Source organism: Pleurodeles waltl, chromosome 3_1, assembly GCF_031143425.1.
Source record: "Pleurodeles waltl isolate 20211129_DDA chromosome 3_1, aPleWal1.hap1.20221129, whole genome shotgun sequence".
Taxonomy (NCBI): Eukaryota; Metazoa; Chordata; class Amphibia; order Caudata; family Salamandridae; genus Pleurodeles; species Pleurodeles waltl.
The window spans coordinates 1,376,312,138-1,376,329,058 of NC_090440.1; the positions used below are offsets into that span (position 1 = coordinate 1,376,312,138).

Consider the following 16,921-nt stretch of genomic DNA (forward strand, 5'->3'; position numbering starts at 1 on the left):
AGTATATGAATGAACGTACCCCAATGAAGGCTCATAAGGGTTTTTATTGCTGAGAATCTGACAGTATTGAGCTGGAAGCTTGACAGTCTATTCCGTAATCAAGCCCTCTTTGTTCTCTGAAAATGTTTGAGATATTTGAGGTTGCTGCTGTACCTGCTGACTTTCAAACTGCTCTGTGTATCCTGAAACCGTGATACTGCTTATGAAATTTCCTAGGCGGGGAAGCCAATTCCAGATCTCAAATGCAACGTAGATCGACAATTCATCAGAGCTCCACCATGAATCAGCTAAGGAATATATGACAGACATGTCCCTAGCGAATCCTGCTAGAGAAAATATCACTTCCAAGAATTTACAGATTCAATACTTATGTTACCAACTATTTTATCGCATCTCACCTAGGCCAAATGTGACCACCAGTATAGAATTGTGTTCCTTGTGCTTAAACTAAAAACAGTGAGCAGAAGTAGGTGACAGGTGGGCTGTTATCCAAATGAAGCAAAAGACACAACAGGAAAAAACAGCTGGTCCTGTAAAACGATTTAAGAGAACCTATTACTAAGCCTTGACTTGTGTAAGAATTACTGCCATAAATTAGAAGTTATGATTTAGGGAGTTTCATTCAAAAGAGGTTACTTACAGGTACATTTTACAAGTAGGCATAATGTGTATCGATGCAAGTATAAAACTGGGAAGAAGCGTACTTTCAACATTAGCATATAACTGTACAGATGGATGCAATTCAAGACAGAGACATTTAACATGTGTACACTTTGTAACAATAACAATGCCCATCATTAGCCCTGATCTAGGACAGGGCCCACTTCTATTAGAAAAGTTACTTACCTTTGGAAATGTTACTTGCCTTTGTTAACGCCTTATCTGACAGAGGCTATATTTAGCTGCAGATTCCTAACCTTCGAATTCTCCCCAGGCGTCGGACTGCATCTGTAAGATTTTCGTGAGCAGTATCCCTGCACGCCATTAAGTGGTGTTGATCGGCTCCATGTCTGTCGTCGTCATCGTCCTTGCCAGAAATTACATTGCGGGTCTTGTATAGGCGTCACACAGGTGTGCCAACGTCAGTGTCCTTTCACGACTTTCCGTGACAGAAGCGCAGAACCATGAAGAACACCGAGTATAGGTGTGTCAAAACAAAGGGCGTGAAAGTTTGCAGAGCAGGGAGGATGGGCAGGTTGTTAAGGAATCGGCAGCTAGATAAAGGGTCCGAATACGATATTGGCGATCTGACCGCTGGACCGCCAATTGGGAGAATGCCGCTAAGATGGCGGCCTCACCACTGCCACATTATGATGCTCCGCTGGCCTGGACGGCAAAGACAGTGCAGCCGCATTGACTTCGGCTCTACGGGAGAGCTGAGGCCAATGCCACCAAACTGTCTGTGCCACCAGCACAGTTGGAATGCGCACTGTTGCCACTGCACAGTGTGCATTCTGACTGTGCTGACGGGGGCTTCTGCACTGCCCATGACATGGCATGGATGGTGCAGTGGCCCCGTCTCTGCCTTTCCCCCAAACTTTTCATGGCACTGTCCAAGCCATGAAAAGGCCGGCGGGAAAGGCAAGTCGTGATCAGCACAGCGATGTCGACATTGGCACCGCCATGCTTGACCACAGCTTTCCCCACTGTGAACGCATTGGGATCCAAGATGCTGGTGGCGGTTTTGTGGCAGTCTGACCACCAGCATCCAAATCTGGCAGTCAGACCACCAAGGATGTGGCGGTTGGACTGCCAATGCGGCTACTGCAGTCTTAGGACTGTCGTACTCATAATAAGGCCCATAGTCTCCAACAGTTAAGGCATTACCGAAGGTAAGTATCTTGTCCATCTGACAGAGACTTCTAGCTGCAAATTCCTTACCTTTGAATAGATACCTAAACAATACCATCCCCGGAGGTGGGTCTGTGAGCCAAGTTCAAACTAGAAGGTCCTGCAGGACTGAACGGGCAAAGTGCCTATCCCTATGGACTTGACTGTCCAGGAAGTAGTGTTTGGTAAACATGTGCAGAGATTCCCATGTTACTGTCTGGCAGATGTCCAGGACCAGAAATATACCTGCTAACGCAGAGACTGTGCTTTAGCTTGGGTAGAATGTGCGAGCAAACCCTATAGGGGGCTGCTTTTTTGCCAGTGCGTAGCAGAACTTAATGCAGAGTACGACCCATCCAGAGATGGTCCACTTCTGCGTTGCCTGACCTTTTTTCACACGCAGATACCCTACAAAGAGTTGGTCATCCACCCAGAAATCTTTTGTACAGTCAAGGAAGAACGCCAATGCTCTTTTTGGGTCCAGGCGGTGGAGTTTCTCCTCTTCTTCAGAAGGAAGTGACGGTGCGTAAAAAGTATGTAAAGTGATAGATTGACCTATATGAAAGGGTGTGACCACTTTTGGCAGGAAAGAAGCCCTGGTGCAAATCACCACTTTGTCAGGATAGATAGAAAGGTAGGGTGGCTTAGATGACAATGCCTGCAGCTCGCTCACACTGCAGACAGATGTAATTGCCACAAGAAAGGCTGTTAGCAACATGAGAAGCCTGACAGGACAATTGTGGAGATGCTCAAAAGAAGCGCAAATCAAAAAAACATCAGAAACAAATTCAGATCCCATTGAGGCATAATGAATGGAGATGGAGGAAATATATGTACAGGACCCTTGAGTAACCTATGTACAATAGGAGACTTTAAAAAAAAAGGTTGATCAGGAAACTGCAAAAAAGCAGAAATAGCAGGCAAATACACCCCCAAGAGTGACCATAGCAGAACCCTGCTGGGTAAGGAAAGAATAAGCAACACAACCTCAGACTGAGGGGCAGAAACAGGGTCACACAGACTTGTCTGTGCACCATGGTACAAATTTCTTCCAACGACAATCATATACCGTTTTGGTGGAGGGGCGCCTGGAGGAAGGTCAAAGGCTGTCAATTGCTGCTGCTCAATCTCTATGCAAGAAGGCAGAGAGTGAACAGATTCGGGTGCAGAACCCTCCCCTGCCGCTGCGACAGAAGATCCTCACGAAGGAACAGTCTGACCAGAGGATCAATGGACATGCTCAGCAGTTCGGGATACCAGATTCTCTGTGCTCAGTCCGGAGCCACCAGGATTACTTGGACTTGGTTGTTCTTGATCATTTTGAGAACTCTGGGTAAAAGTGGTATGAGCAGAAAGGTGTACAGGAGGCCTGAACAAGGCTTATCCCAAGAAATATCCACTCAGAATGGATTAAAGCAAGGATGTCTCCTGGCACCTTTGCATTTCTCCCTATACATCTCAGATTTTCCCTCTTTTCTTTCTTCTGAATCTGTTGGAAGGTAAGTTCCTCAGAAAGCTTTTGTCTTAATACAGCTGTTCCCGTGGCGGCCTTAAGGCTGGAATTGTGTTTGCCCAGGGATTAGCTGAGGTTATACATTGGGCTGGTTCCCTCACAAGGTGTGAGGATAATACCCTAAGGGCTTCGTTTTTGTTAAAAATAATTACGTCAGGTATTGCTTCTGTAAAAACTTTTCTTATGCCCTTGAAAGCTTGGATTTAGGCTTTAAGTAGATCTTGGCTATATATCCCTCACAATTGAAAACTGGCCTGAAACAGGCAACGTGGTCCTTAAGCTTTCGACTGGACTTAGAAAGCTGTGAACCACAGATCCTTTTCGAATTTAGTAAATTCTATAGTAGTAAAACAACAAAAAAGCATAACCTTATATTACATGGACTATATCACATAGGGTTAGGCGTTTTTGGACGCTGCTTCGCCAGGGATTGCTACCAGTAAATGAGCTTCTGGCGAAATGGCATGGTTCAGCTAAAGATTGTAACTTCTGCCTTGCCGAAACCCAAGTCTTGAACCATGTTTTATTTGTTTGTCCATCTCTTGCCCTACATCGGCGTAAATGGCTAAAACCCATTTGTCTCCAGTTTTTTTTGCTGTTGGTAGCCGAGTTTCTTCAAGCCTTGTATGACCCTCCAAATGAATTGTTTTGTTTTATAACTTTATTTTTTAAAATGTTTCTTATACTTATTCTAAGAGTATGCATGTAAAGATGATGTGTTTTTAAGAAAGAAAAAAAAGGAAGTTGGGTAAGGAGTCTAGAACCATTTTTTATTTTAATATAGGTGGGAGGTTTTCTTATTATGATGCACTTTATTATAAATGCACTTTATGGGCGGATGGGTAAAGATATGGGAGTGGGTTTCTTTATATTTAATTCCATGTTTTTGTGGGCAGATGTGTAAAGCACTTGACTGCTTATGTTTACATTTAACCTTTTTCTCTTCCATATGTGGATCTCGCTTTGATGCACTTTATTACAATGAGCTTTTTGGCGTGGAGGGGTTGGTATGGGAGTGCTTTTCTCTATATTTGATTCCATGGTTTTTATGAACAGATGTGTAAAGTATTTGATTGCAAATGTATATATTTTATTTTTCTTGCCTTTTATATGTGGACCTCATTTTGAGTTCCTAATCATCAATAAAATAAACTTGAAACTTGTGTAGTCTGGCATGAGGAACAATGAAAATTCAGGAAGCCATCATCCCTAATAGCTGCATCACTAGTCTGAGTGTGTAAGTATGGTTCTCCTGTAATTGAGACAGAAGAGTTTGGAAAGCTTGAATCCGTGCTGAGTTTCGATATGCCAACCCTGAGTGAGTATTGAGAATTGCTCCCAGATAAGGCTGTATCTGAGAGGGTTGGGGATGGAATTTAAGAAAGTTGATTGTAAATCCCAGAGTGTGTAGAAGGTTTACTGAGTGCTGAGTATGTTTCGGACATTGTTGGATGGTACTGGCTTTGATGAGCCACTTGTCCAAGTATGGGAAAACGTGAATATGCTGTCTTCTGAGAAATGCAGCCACTACCGCTAAACATTTTGTGACTACCATGGGAACGGTTGTTACCCAGAATGGTAGAACCTTGAATTGATAATGTTTTCCCACAATGACAAAACAGATATTTGTGATGTGCTGGATGTATGGGAATGTGGAAATAAGCATCTTTGAAATCTAATGCTGTTAAGTAATCTTTTTGCTGTTACAGGGAAATAACACCTTGCAGAATGACCATAAGAAAATGCTCTGAAAGTGTGGATAGGTTGAGAGGTCTGAGGTCCAGAATTGGACTTAATGAGCTGTCTTTCTTTGGTATAAGGAAGTATAGGGAATATACTCCTAACTCATACTGTGATAGTGGAACAGGTTCTATAGCCCCTTTGAGAAGAAGGGATTGTAACTCATCCCTTAAGAGAGTGAGATGTACGTGCAAATGTTTGTGCGTATGAGGGGGAATATTTGGTGGAATGGAAATGAGTTCTAGACAGTAAACATGCTGGATAACTGATAGAACCCATTGATCTGTGATAATATTGGACCTTTGGGGATAGGAATGGAGTAGTCTTCCCCCTAATGGAAAAGTGTGCACCGGTGGAAAGTGTAGCCAGTCACTGGCATGTGTTTGAGGCAGAACCTCTAGAGGTGGACGCTTTCCCTCTACCTGTATTATTGGCACCTCTAAAGGAACCTCTACAGGAACCTCTATTGTAAAAGTGTGTGCCTTGTTTTGTTTGGGAGGTGGAAAGCTCAGTAAACGCTGGCTTGAAGCCTCCCCTACATAGTAGGTAACGAAAAGTACCCCTTTGTGGTGTAGCGAATAAGGCGCCCAGGGGCTTTGCTGTCTCTGAGTATTTTTTCAGTTTCTCTATAGTGGTATCAACCTGTTGCCCAAATACATGTTCCTTGTCAAAAAGCATATTAATCACTGCCTGTTGTATTTCAGGCTTGAACCCAGAGCACCTTAACCAAGCATGTCTTCTAACAATAATGCTACTATGAATGCCCAGTGCAGCTGAATCAGCAGCATCAGTGGCGCACCTAATGGCATTATTGGAAATAGTTTGACCCTTGGAAACTATCTCCTGTTCCCTTTTACGGTGTTCTTCTGGGAGATACTAGATGAGGTCTTTCATCTCCTCCTAGTGGGCCCTATCATATAGTGCTAGAAGAGCTTGGGAATTGGCAATACGCCAATTATTGCCTGCTTTTGCCGCTACCCGTTTACCTGCGGCATCTAATTTCTCACTTTCCTTATCAGGAGGAGGTGCATCTCCTATTGACTGACTGTTGGCACCCTTACATGACGCACTAACCACAATGTAATCCAGTGCATTTGTGACCTAATGTATGTAGCAGCTGCCTTGTATTTTTTGTCAACTCTTGGAGTAGTTACTCTAGATCTGCTCTTTAAAAATGTCTGTAGCATGTCTAAGCATGCCTGGTAGCAGGGAAGAAATTGACTTCCCTTGTGCGTGGAAGTTAGTGTGTCAAATAGAAAATCTTTCTCAAATGGGTCAGAATGCACTTGGACATTATGGTATGCAGCTGCCTGTGCTATAACCTCCTGAAAAGAAGTTGCGTCTTCAGGAGGTGAAGGCTGTAAAGGATATAAATCAAGGTAATTTAGGAATATGGGATCCATATCATGAGAATCCCAAGGGTCTATGTCCTGTGGATTGCCTTCCATGTCATCTCCCTGAGGTGTTAGTGAACTTTGAGGAGAAAATTGTGGCTCCACAATAGGTGGAGGAGACTGTGGAGGAGGAGTTAGAGGAAGTACAGGAGAGTGTGGAGGAGAAGACCTAGGTTGTACTGGAGCCTTGTCTTTGGAGAGATTCTTAGGTGGAGGAGCTAGGTCCAAAGTTTCCTGGAAAGTAACTTTCCTCTTAATAGGAACTGAAGGAAAAGCAATAATTCTTCCTGTTCCTTTTTGGATATGAAGCTGGTGCTGACAGGCGTCCATTATTTCAAGGATAGGCTCTACTGTTAAGTCAGAGGAAGGACTTGAATCTTTTGAAGGAGGGATTTTTCGATTCTGAAACTCTCTGAGCCTTTTGTCGAATAGAAGCCGTGGACTCCAAAACAGAGGTAGATGTTTTTTTGGTCGCAGCTGAAATACTCGGGTCGAGGGTTTGATTAGATCCCGAGGATGAAAGAGGTGTTGAGCTAGAGGTCAATGCAAAGACGTTTAGTCTTGGCTATTTTCGGTGCTGAGCCAGAAGGTGGGGCATCCGAATGTAATTTTTGGATCCGACCATGGCCCGAAGGCAGTTGTCGACCGACGACCACCTTATGTGGCTTCTTTAAAGTCTTTACATGGGTGCTTGGGGTAGTACTCACAGGTTGCGCTGCGGTAAGAGGCTGGCTTTTGATTGGAGCGGAAAGACCATCAGGCATTGCAGGTCTCTTCCCAGTGGTCCAGCGACAAGCAGAGGTTACAAACCTGGTGATGATCGGTGCACAGGTATTTCAAATGGCATTGAGGGCAAAATCAAAATGGAGTGCGTTCCATTAGTCCTGCATTTCCCGACACCACATGTAGTAATAGGCCCGCGACAGGCGCCGGTGCACTAAAGGGCAGTTAAACCGACCCAGACGTAGAAATTCGATTCTAATGCGTTAGATAGAGAATACGCGATCGAAATACAATACCGTTGCTGAAAGAAAGAAGAAAAGAAGAGTTCAGAATACACCGAGCCGAGTATTACCATAGCAATAGGAATACACGTCCGAACCCGACGATGGAGAGACCACAATCTAAGAAAGGACTCAATGCCCATAAGCACCGAAAGGAGGAGTCACTCAATCTTGTTACTCAAAAAGATTCTTCTAAGAAAAACAACTTGTTACACTCTGAGCCCAACACCAGATGGCGGACTTATGCAAAGCATGTGCTTCTACATCCACACATGCCATTGAACGTATAGTTTCCTTACAGGAAACACACCTGGTACAGAAGTTGTGAAAGCACTGGTGGGGCAGATATATGGTATGTACAACCTTTTCAGCCCCTGCTAGAGGTGTGTTGGTTTGGATTGTTCTGGGGGTCTCATTTGTGGTAGCCGAGGCAAGGATAGATTCTGAGGGCAGATTGGCGATCATAGAGAGACAGCTAGACAGAGATTTCTTGACACGGATAGCGACCGACGCCCCGAATACCAACCACTCAGATTTTTTAGACCGGTTGATACCGCTCTTTTATACAATCCACAAAGCCCATGCATATGAGGTAGCAATTTCAACTATGTTCTGGATGTTGATATGGACAGATCCATCACAGCCCTACTCCTACATGCCACACACTCCCTGCCGAAGACTGACACCACACTTTCAGCTGGATAAAGAGTAGGGCGGTACATGATGTATGGAGAGTGATGCACCAGACCCATAGAGAATACTCGTTATACTCTCCACTGACCACCTCCACACTAGACTGGATCTGTTCTTTTGCAGTGGCACAGTGTCAGGCGTGACTGACTCAGAATACCTGGCCCGTACCATATCAGACCACTGCACTCTAAAACTGGTATTACAGTGGAGGAATCCCTCAGAGAAGAGCAGATAGCAATATTACCTAAGCCAGGGCGTGATCCTACCAAAATGCGTTGTTATTGGCCTCTATCGCTCCTCAACCTAGAATATAAAATATTGGGGAAAATACTATTATGTGTTGTTGGGCAACTGGTGAATATGGGATAAAACGGTTTCATACAAGAAAAAAAATGCTTTTCTAATTATTTGCTGCTTCCTTAACTTAATGAGGGCTAGAAACCTCTGTGGACTGCCTTGCAGTATCTTTAGATAAAGAAAAGACATTGAACACCTCCAGCTGGCCGTACTGCCTGGCGGTCCTTGAGAGAAGGGCAGTGGGCCCAATATTTTCTGGCTGAAAAAATGTTATACAAACAACCACTGGCTAGAGTCAGAACAGATTAGGCCACATCTGACCCTTTCAAAATATAGAGGGCTACCAGGTAGGGATGCCCTCTCTCTCCGCTAACTTTTGCCTTGACCATAGAACCTCTGGTGTGTCTATTACATACGAGAGCCCTGGATTGGGTAATAAAAGCACTCGGGAGTGACAGCTAAAATGCTGATACTATCTAAACTATATTACTTTGTTGCCCTACCGATACTCCTCTTAACATCCATTTTCAAAGAGCTACATATTCTCCTACCAGATTTAATATGGGGAAAAAGGAAAGACGCGTACTGCACTCCATACATTACAGCACACGCTGCTGAAACGGAGCACCCAACTATGAAATATACTATGCAGTGGCACAATTACATTGGCTGGTGCACTGGCTAGTTGAGTGGAAATATCAGATGTGGCACAAGATCTCTATGGCGAATCAATCCTGGCTTGGATTTTGAACCCCTATGGAAAAATACCAAACAGACCAATTTGTTATAGATAGCAAGAAAATGTTTGCATAAATATATTCACATGCGTAGGTCGCCCCCTCCATACACCATTCCATTGCTGCTGGGGGTGGTGCCCAAACTGAAAGGAGTCATGCAGTTGCATGATGTGAGAACAAGTTGGGAACTTTTACACAGAGAGGAGACTATGCACATTCCAAGACATATGTGACATATATGGCATAGCCGCCAGACATTTTATAATCTACAGTACAATGCAACATGTAATACCCACTAGGTGGAGGCAGGGTTAATCGGAGACGGCACTGTCGGTATCCAGGCAGGGATCATTATCACACAGCACTGGTAGGAAAGCCATCATAGCACTCTACAATCTACTTAACATGAAGAAATACACGCCTTAACCAGTGCCTAGGAACAAATGGGAAACCGACCTGGACCAGGAAATCTCAGAAGAGATGTGAAAATAAATCACAGGGCAAGTTAAGAGGGTATGTCGGAGCCCAACATTTCAGAACACACAATTTAACTACTTACACCGAACCTATTTCACCCGAAGTATTAGTGAGCTTCCTCCGAATGCCCGAGGTGCAGTCATACCGAGGCTGGCTTTTACCACATGGTTTGGGAATGTTTAGGAATATACCAAATATGGGTGTCAGTACTGTTGGGACTGGTAGGCTAACTATTCCCAGTACATTGGTACTGTGCTTAACTGGCTTGTAGCAGAGAACGACAAGTTACAAATATCTGTGCAGGTTTATAAATTTAGCTTTCATACTGTTTAAAGGGATTATTGCAAAGGCGTGGAATGCCAGCAAGCAGCCGGATGTGGGAGCTGGTTACACGACCTACACAAATTGGCCAGGGCCAAAGTAGTTGTATTACACTCACCTGACAATAGGTTGGGAGAGGAATCAGATGGCTTGGTTTGTGACATATACCTCACTAAACTAGAAGTGAAAAATGATACAAGACCACCCTGAACACACACGAAAAGGAACTTGGAGAACATTTATTGGATGACGTTATTGATATTGTTTTTCAGTGCATTAGGATTTTGCTGTTGCTATTTTCTGATAATAGTGTTTTGGGCAGTAATAATGACAGGTTAGCGCTCACTTGACCCATTTGCTATTATTTACACACTTCTCTTGTTCAATCATCACTACTATCTATTTTGTGGGTGTCAACAGCTGTGGTGTGTCACACTTGGGAACACAATTTAGCATTGTAAAATATTTGGGTATGGATCTAAATTTTTCACACGTATTTGGTATTTTGTGTGTGTTCACTTGAAGCATAGATTCATCATCCATTTATAACTGATATGTAGAACTTTTCAGTTCCTCTTTTCGTATAGTTATTCTTTAGGATTTCTAGTAATTTGCTTACTGGTAACTGGTGGAGGCTTTTTTACGCAAGGCTTGAGAATTAATTGTATTATAATGTCCTGATGTTTGTTACTTCTCCTAGATCTGAGGAAGTTCATTAGAATATATTAATGAAGCAATGAAACACATGTTGGCTGGTGTTATGAAGATGTTTTGCATCAATGATGTGATGGCTGTGTTTTTGTGATTAAAGAACACAGAAGACTTCCTTTTTGTGGTGGAGTGCTCAGGGATTAACTCTTTCTATATGCACCTAGCCTTTTTGAAGAAAAGTGTTTTGTTTCACCCTTGAGCACTCTATTTCTGCTCTTAATAATATATTGACTGTATTATTTACTCTTTTGTTATTATTTATGTTTGATTTGTGTGCACTGCTTCTACCTTGCCACAATTTCTCATTCGTTTTGTTTATGTCTTCAGTTGGAGAGAAGTAAAAGGGTGGTGGCTCTGTGAGTGTTGGGGAGTGTCTCTTGACACAGCGGTATCTGAAAGCAGCCTAAGATCAAAAGTGCCTTAATCCCGAATGGCTAGAGTGCTGTAATCAGTGTCTTCGATGAGAATGATACCTACTTGGTATATGAGAACATCAGCAAAGCATGCATTTATCTGAGAGTAGATTTTAGTCAGTGTGCTAGTAGGAAAAGGTGTTGACATTGTTGGATGTGCAGCAGCTGAGATAGCTGCTCCTCATAGCAGTGTAACACAAGCCAGTACTTGGTGAATTTTGAGACGAACACGGGGGGTGAACTGAAGATCACTATTATTAGGGCAACCACACTGGTGGAAGGCATAAAAGCCATCAAGTATTCTGAATCAGACATAGCTGGATGGCTTTAGCCCTCAATTTCTTAAATCACTCAGATGAGAGATGAAGATGCATATGTCTGGTTTCAGAGTGGTGTTTTGGCATGGAGATGTACTTTAATGTCGATGTTCTGGTGATGAACAGGTACCTGCTCTTAATGTTGTATCCCACAATGTTGACCAGACAATTTTTAGTTTGACAGGGTGAGGGCTCTTTTTCGATCTCCCACTGTGGAAGTCTTCGGAGATATTTGGAACAATTGTGGTAGATGGTGTCCTTCTCTACTCCATTTTTTGACCCCCCCACCCGACACAGTTTTCTGGCCTTGCCCCTCTTCATAGCCATGAGGTTGGATACTTTTCTCTTCTCTTCAGGGTCCACCAGGAAACAGTTGTACAGGGCTTGCTTTTCCCAGGTCAATGATAATCTGGCGAGCACACCATGAACATCCAGGGAATTTAGTTGGGTAGAGACAATTTCAAAATCACTATTAAAGCTTATGATATCTGGATTATTATTAATGACCCTTAGAAAAGTCTCACCTGCTAAACATTTTGATGCTTCAAGAACAAATACCTTCACTGGTCAATGAAGACATGCTTCCCTTCCTGATACTCAATCATCTATTTAGGAAGTTAAATCGAGTGGCAAATGCCAAAGTTTCTGCAATACTTAGAAACATATGGACTTTAAAATGTGGCACATGAAAGCTTTATTGTGGCTTGGGTTAGCTGCAATAAACATGACAACACTGCCTATGATTTTATTTCATTTCCAGGCAATATTACTTCTTACATCTCTTCCTTTTGTGGAAACTGGTCCAAAAACAAATAACAACTTGTTCTAGGCACGGAAACACACCTGACATGCAAATGCATACTAGCCATAATCCTAAACAAGAGAGTACAGGCCTTTCTGGTATTTACAAATATTGCCACATGGGCCAATTACGTTTCTTTGTGGAAAAGAATAAAAACTGAGAAGCAATGGTGCTTTATCATCCAAGTGATAAATGGTATGCATATTTGGAAAATCCTATGACAGGAGAGGAAACATCGCAGTTGGAGTGCGAAGTTATACTTGTTGCCGGTCACAAATACCTTCCTGTCCATCTGGGACAGGGTCTCTAACAAATATGACCTATCAATTATCCCACTCTCAATATAATTCATAACAGGTATCCTAAACTTCACCCCTGCACTACACAAGTTTACATCTTACATGGACCTCCGATGGTTGTACTAGTATAAGGGAATCAATGGCCTCCTTAGAAGTGAAAAGTATAGGTACTTCAGATTGGACATAACTAAATATAGAACACACTGATCACAGAACAAATTTAGAAAAAAAAGTACAATACATTCATTGGCACAGAAGGACCTCGTAGATGTGTTCAAAATGTAAACGTTTGTGTAATCAGCCATTTTAAAATACATCTTGTGGATTTCACATACAACAAAAGCTACTGGTTTTGTAAAAGCAAACTGTACAATATACTGACCTTCTAAATTCATTGCCTTTTAAGTGAACAGGTAATGAATGCATGATAATTTGCAAACATAGCTTGAGAAGGAATTTAAGTAGCCATGATTAGCAGAGATAGGATTATAAACAAATGTTATTTACATGTTTCCGGAAAAGATCTGCATGGGAGCCCAGCTGTGGATCAGCTTCTTTTATAAAATGCATCACATCTTCTACAGTCCAGAAAGCAGGATCTTTGCAGCTGGGCTTGCTGGCATCTCGAGAGCCCAAGTACCTATCTGATCCTACAGTGTAACACAGAAAAATAGAAGATGTAAAATACAATTATTTTTGCAATAAGAGGCATGAGTTCATCAACATTTTTCCTATTTCCCATTACCGCCTTGCACTTCTTATCCATCATACTCCTAACAAAATAAAGATGAGCCCATGTCTGTGAGCTAGACAATTTAGCATGCCAATAAAGTGAATTTTTTTAGGTCACTGTGGATAGGACTGATGAGGCGTTTAGGTGTTTAATGTCAATTTACAGAAGTGCCACTTCTGCGACCTTCTATCTTTATCATTCTTGCCTTATGTGTAGCCTTACCACCTCGTAGAGGAAAAGGCAAGCGTTTCTATTGTTGGTATCATGGACCCATGAGTATGTCCTATGTGTTATTTCCCAATGCCTACAAAGATATGCTTCTACATTAGTTCTCTTTTTTCCATCATGTATAGCAATTTTTTTATTGAGTACCAAGCATCGATTTCTGGGTCGTTTTGGAACTTTTCTTTTGATATTTCCCTTCATTTCCTTCCTTCATGTCCACTAGCTTATGATGTAATGCTTCGGCCATATGCCATGTGCGCTGTCCAATTAGCATTTAACAGCAGCTGACGTGCATACCATCTGCCCACATAAATAGTCACCAACTAAACAAATGTGCTACCATTGTCTTTAGGTCTCTGCAGACCTCCTTGCTTGCATGCAGAGCAAGGTACACTGATCACTAAGGAAACATTTGACTTCACCAGGAAGGAGAAGGTCGGACCCAAAGCATCTCGTGCATTCAGCATGCTCTTGAATACAATTCATGTCGGAGAGGTAGTGATGCATCCCTCAGTTCAGCATTTCCTTACTTCCTCCTAAGTGAGGTTACCCTCACTTGCCCTATGGATGTAGCAATTTTAACACTGCAGAACGTGAAGCTGGTTAGAAGATCATCTATGCCCAGTAGCCTTCTTACCATTGTCTAAGGGAAGGGTCTGAAGTGCCTTGAAGCTGAAGGTCTTTGGGATTTACAGAGTCTATGTTGCATCATGGGCAAGCCCATCTCCTTATCTGCTTGTGAAGGCTCCAAACCACTGTTGCACTGAGGAGCTGAGCCTGCGTCTGCTTCTGAGAACAATGCTATAGGTTAATTGCACCAGAAGATTAAGTCCATCTCCATTCCTGGACCTACATCAGAGGACTGAGCATCCCCTTGGTCTTGTGACTCTGGAGACTTGTAAAGTGGAGTCAAGTTCAGTTCTTCCTCTGGGCAGTCTGTCACAGTCCTAGCTTGGCAGCGCAGGTGCCCATCTTCACTCATAATTAGCCTCTACAATTAAGCAGTATCACATGGCTATTGAGAAAAGAAGTGCCACCTTATCAATGATCAATAAGCCTAGGTGCCTGAAGAAGCACAGAAAGAAAGCCTCTTTTAGTATTGGACGTACCCTGAGTCACTTCCTAAACAGAAGAAGCCCAAAAAGAAGCACACACACAAGAATGCATTCCATTGCGGAGCAGCTCTCCCAGAAACCAATCAGCTCAGTTGGGAGTCAGTCCCCTGTGCAGGCTCTGGGCTCTCTAGAGTCCACTCCGTCATCAGTGGTTAGTTTCCTCAAGACATAAGCTCCAGAGGTTTTTTTCCCCCTGGGTCTCCATCAATCAGATGTTGTGGAATCTAAAGGCAGACATGTCTGAATCATTTAATCCTCAGAACAAATACCAGCTGAACTGGACTCAGTGACACCCCTCCCAGCTCCTGTAGATCCAGCTGCTAGTTTTACCTATATGATGTCCATAATACTCTCCTAAGGTTGATTTCAGGATATTCTGAGCACTAAGGTGAAAGGCAGTGATACCTTGTGACATCTCAGTCCAGTGCATCTCCCAACTCCACCAGTGCAGATCCATTTTTCCGAATCTAGTATAGCTCACAATTTCAGAAGATCAACCCATAATAGTTCCTCAAACCTATCTCTGCAAATCCCCTGTCCATGTCCATATGCAGGTCTAACTTAAGTCTTGGTTGCATCTACAAGCCTTTTGTGGCACTATGATTTGTTTGTGACCTGAATAACAGAGAACCAGACACTGATCTGGAGGCTGGTACCCGAGTCCATGTATCAAACTAGAGGTAACATGTGGTTACAGCTAATGTGCTAGAAGTACTGTCCATTGCAACGCTGGTGCCCCCAGAGAAAAACTGCGTATAATTGACTTGGTGGTCACAGTACATCCACATCAACAACAGCTCTGGTCATAGAATCTTAGGTTCTTAAGCAAGCTCAGAGATATGAAAGAAGTTAGTTTCTCTCTTAGTCCGTCATCTCAGAGTCAATAAAGATCAAGTACTGAGCTTCAAACGACTGTCCAGTCTTTATGTCTGTTTATCTTTCAGCTCTGCCTGTCTTGATGAAGACAGCTATTGTGGACTTCAGCCTCACCCTGCTCATTAAGACTGAAAGCTACAGAACAAGCAAAGACTGGGACAGCCCAATAGTTCCAGAGATGTCTATCTCCAAGCATTCTGCACAGAGGTCATTCCGATACCAGATTCTAAACATACACCCCGCAACTGCACCTGCACCATCTTGTAGATCAGTTCATCCAGGTCCATCCATCTTTGGTTCCACTCCTGAAAGGGTGCAGCCAAGCACCAAACCCTTTGGTAGGATGTCCCGTCCTCTTGGCCTAGCCACAGCTTGTGGCCATAACTGAAATCTCAAAGAATACAGGTAGGAGTCACACTGGAGGGAACTCCTCATCCATGCCTTGCCAATGCACATAAACACCTTTGGAGCTGAAGACTTTTTTCCTTTGCCATCAAGGCTTTCCTAGTAGTGCTGATATCCAGGGAGGTAACTGTACAGCACAGGCAATACTGCATTCCTATTATACACCAGATACCAAAGGTAAACTCATTTTCCACAGACCTGATTGTTTCCTCTAGCTTTGCATGAATTTACATTGCTACAGAGCATGTTCTTGGTAGCCTTTTCATATGTGAGGATTGATAACACCAGAGCAGACAGCACCTTTAATCATCATGAGTGAAAGAGCCTGCAGAAATAATTTACCAAAACGGAGGTTGAGGTCCCATAGACACTTTTGCGAATCACTACAAAGCTTTTAGTCTGATCAATTTGCTTGCTTGATGGGTAGAAGGTCAAGTATTTTAGGGTGAAAAATGAAGTTTCACTTAACTAAATTATTTCTATACACTTTCTCTCCAAAACCTGTGATCCCAGATAATCAGAACGTACTGGCAGTTGTCAAGAAAAGCTCCATGAGAAAGCAAATGGTTGTAGTTCCGTCACTGGAGGCTAGTAAAGAACATCAATGTGCTTACATGTTCAGTTGATGATGTTATCTTTCTTGCAACCTTTCTAATATGCGTTGTATCACCCTTTTGGAATCTATCTAAAGCAGTGGTTCTTAAAGTTTTGTCTTCTGTGGATCCACACAATATTACAAACCAGGGACACCTGCTGAATCACTATTGGAATCTCTGGATTGCCACTGACTCATTATTGGAAGCTAGGGACCCCGGCTTAAGCAACATGGATGATTTGTAACTCAACGCAATACACAAAAATCCAGATGCAAGCATTCATCACACAAATATAAACGAAGTAATAGTTTATTTAATTTATAATCATAACAAAATAAAATTTTCATTCTAAAGGGAAGGTTGGGGCTTTTTTGAATCCAAGTGAGGCCACTCATCATCCATACTATATTCTGTATAATGCAT

General features: G+C 42.7%; 1 protein-coding gene across 3 annotated transcripts in view; it reads right to left on the reverse strand.

Annotated features, from left to right (window-relative positions):
• The window catches only part of SCMH1 (Scm polycomb group protein homolog 1), a 400,787-nt gene that overhangs the window by 47,446 nt on the left and 336,420 nt on the right, over nt 1-16,921 (reverse strand). For all 3 annotated transcript variants that reach the window (XM_069224887.1, XM_069224886.1, XM_069224888.1), the window contains one exon: nt 13,056-13,198. In XM_069224887.1, coding sequence (XP_069080988.1) covers nt 13,056-13,198 — 143 coding nt within the window. The remainder of the gene's footprint in view (nt 1-13,055; nt 13,199-16,921) is intronic.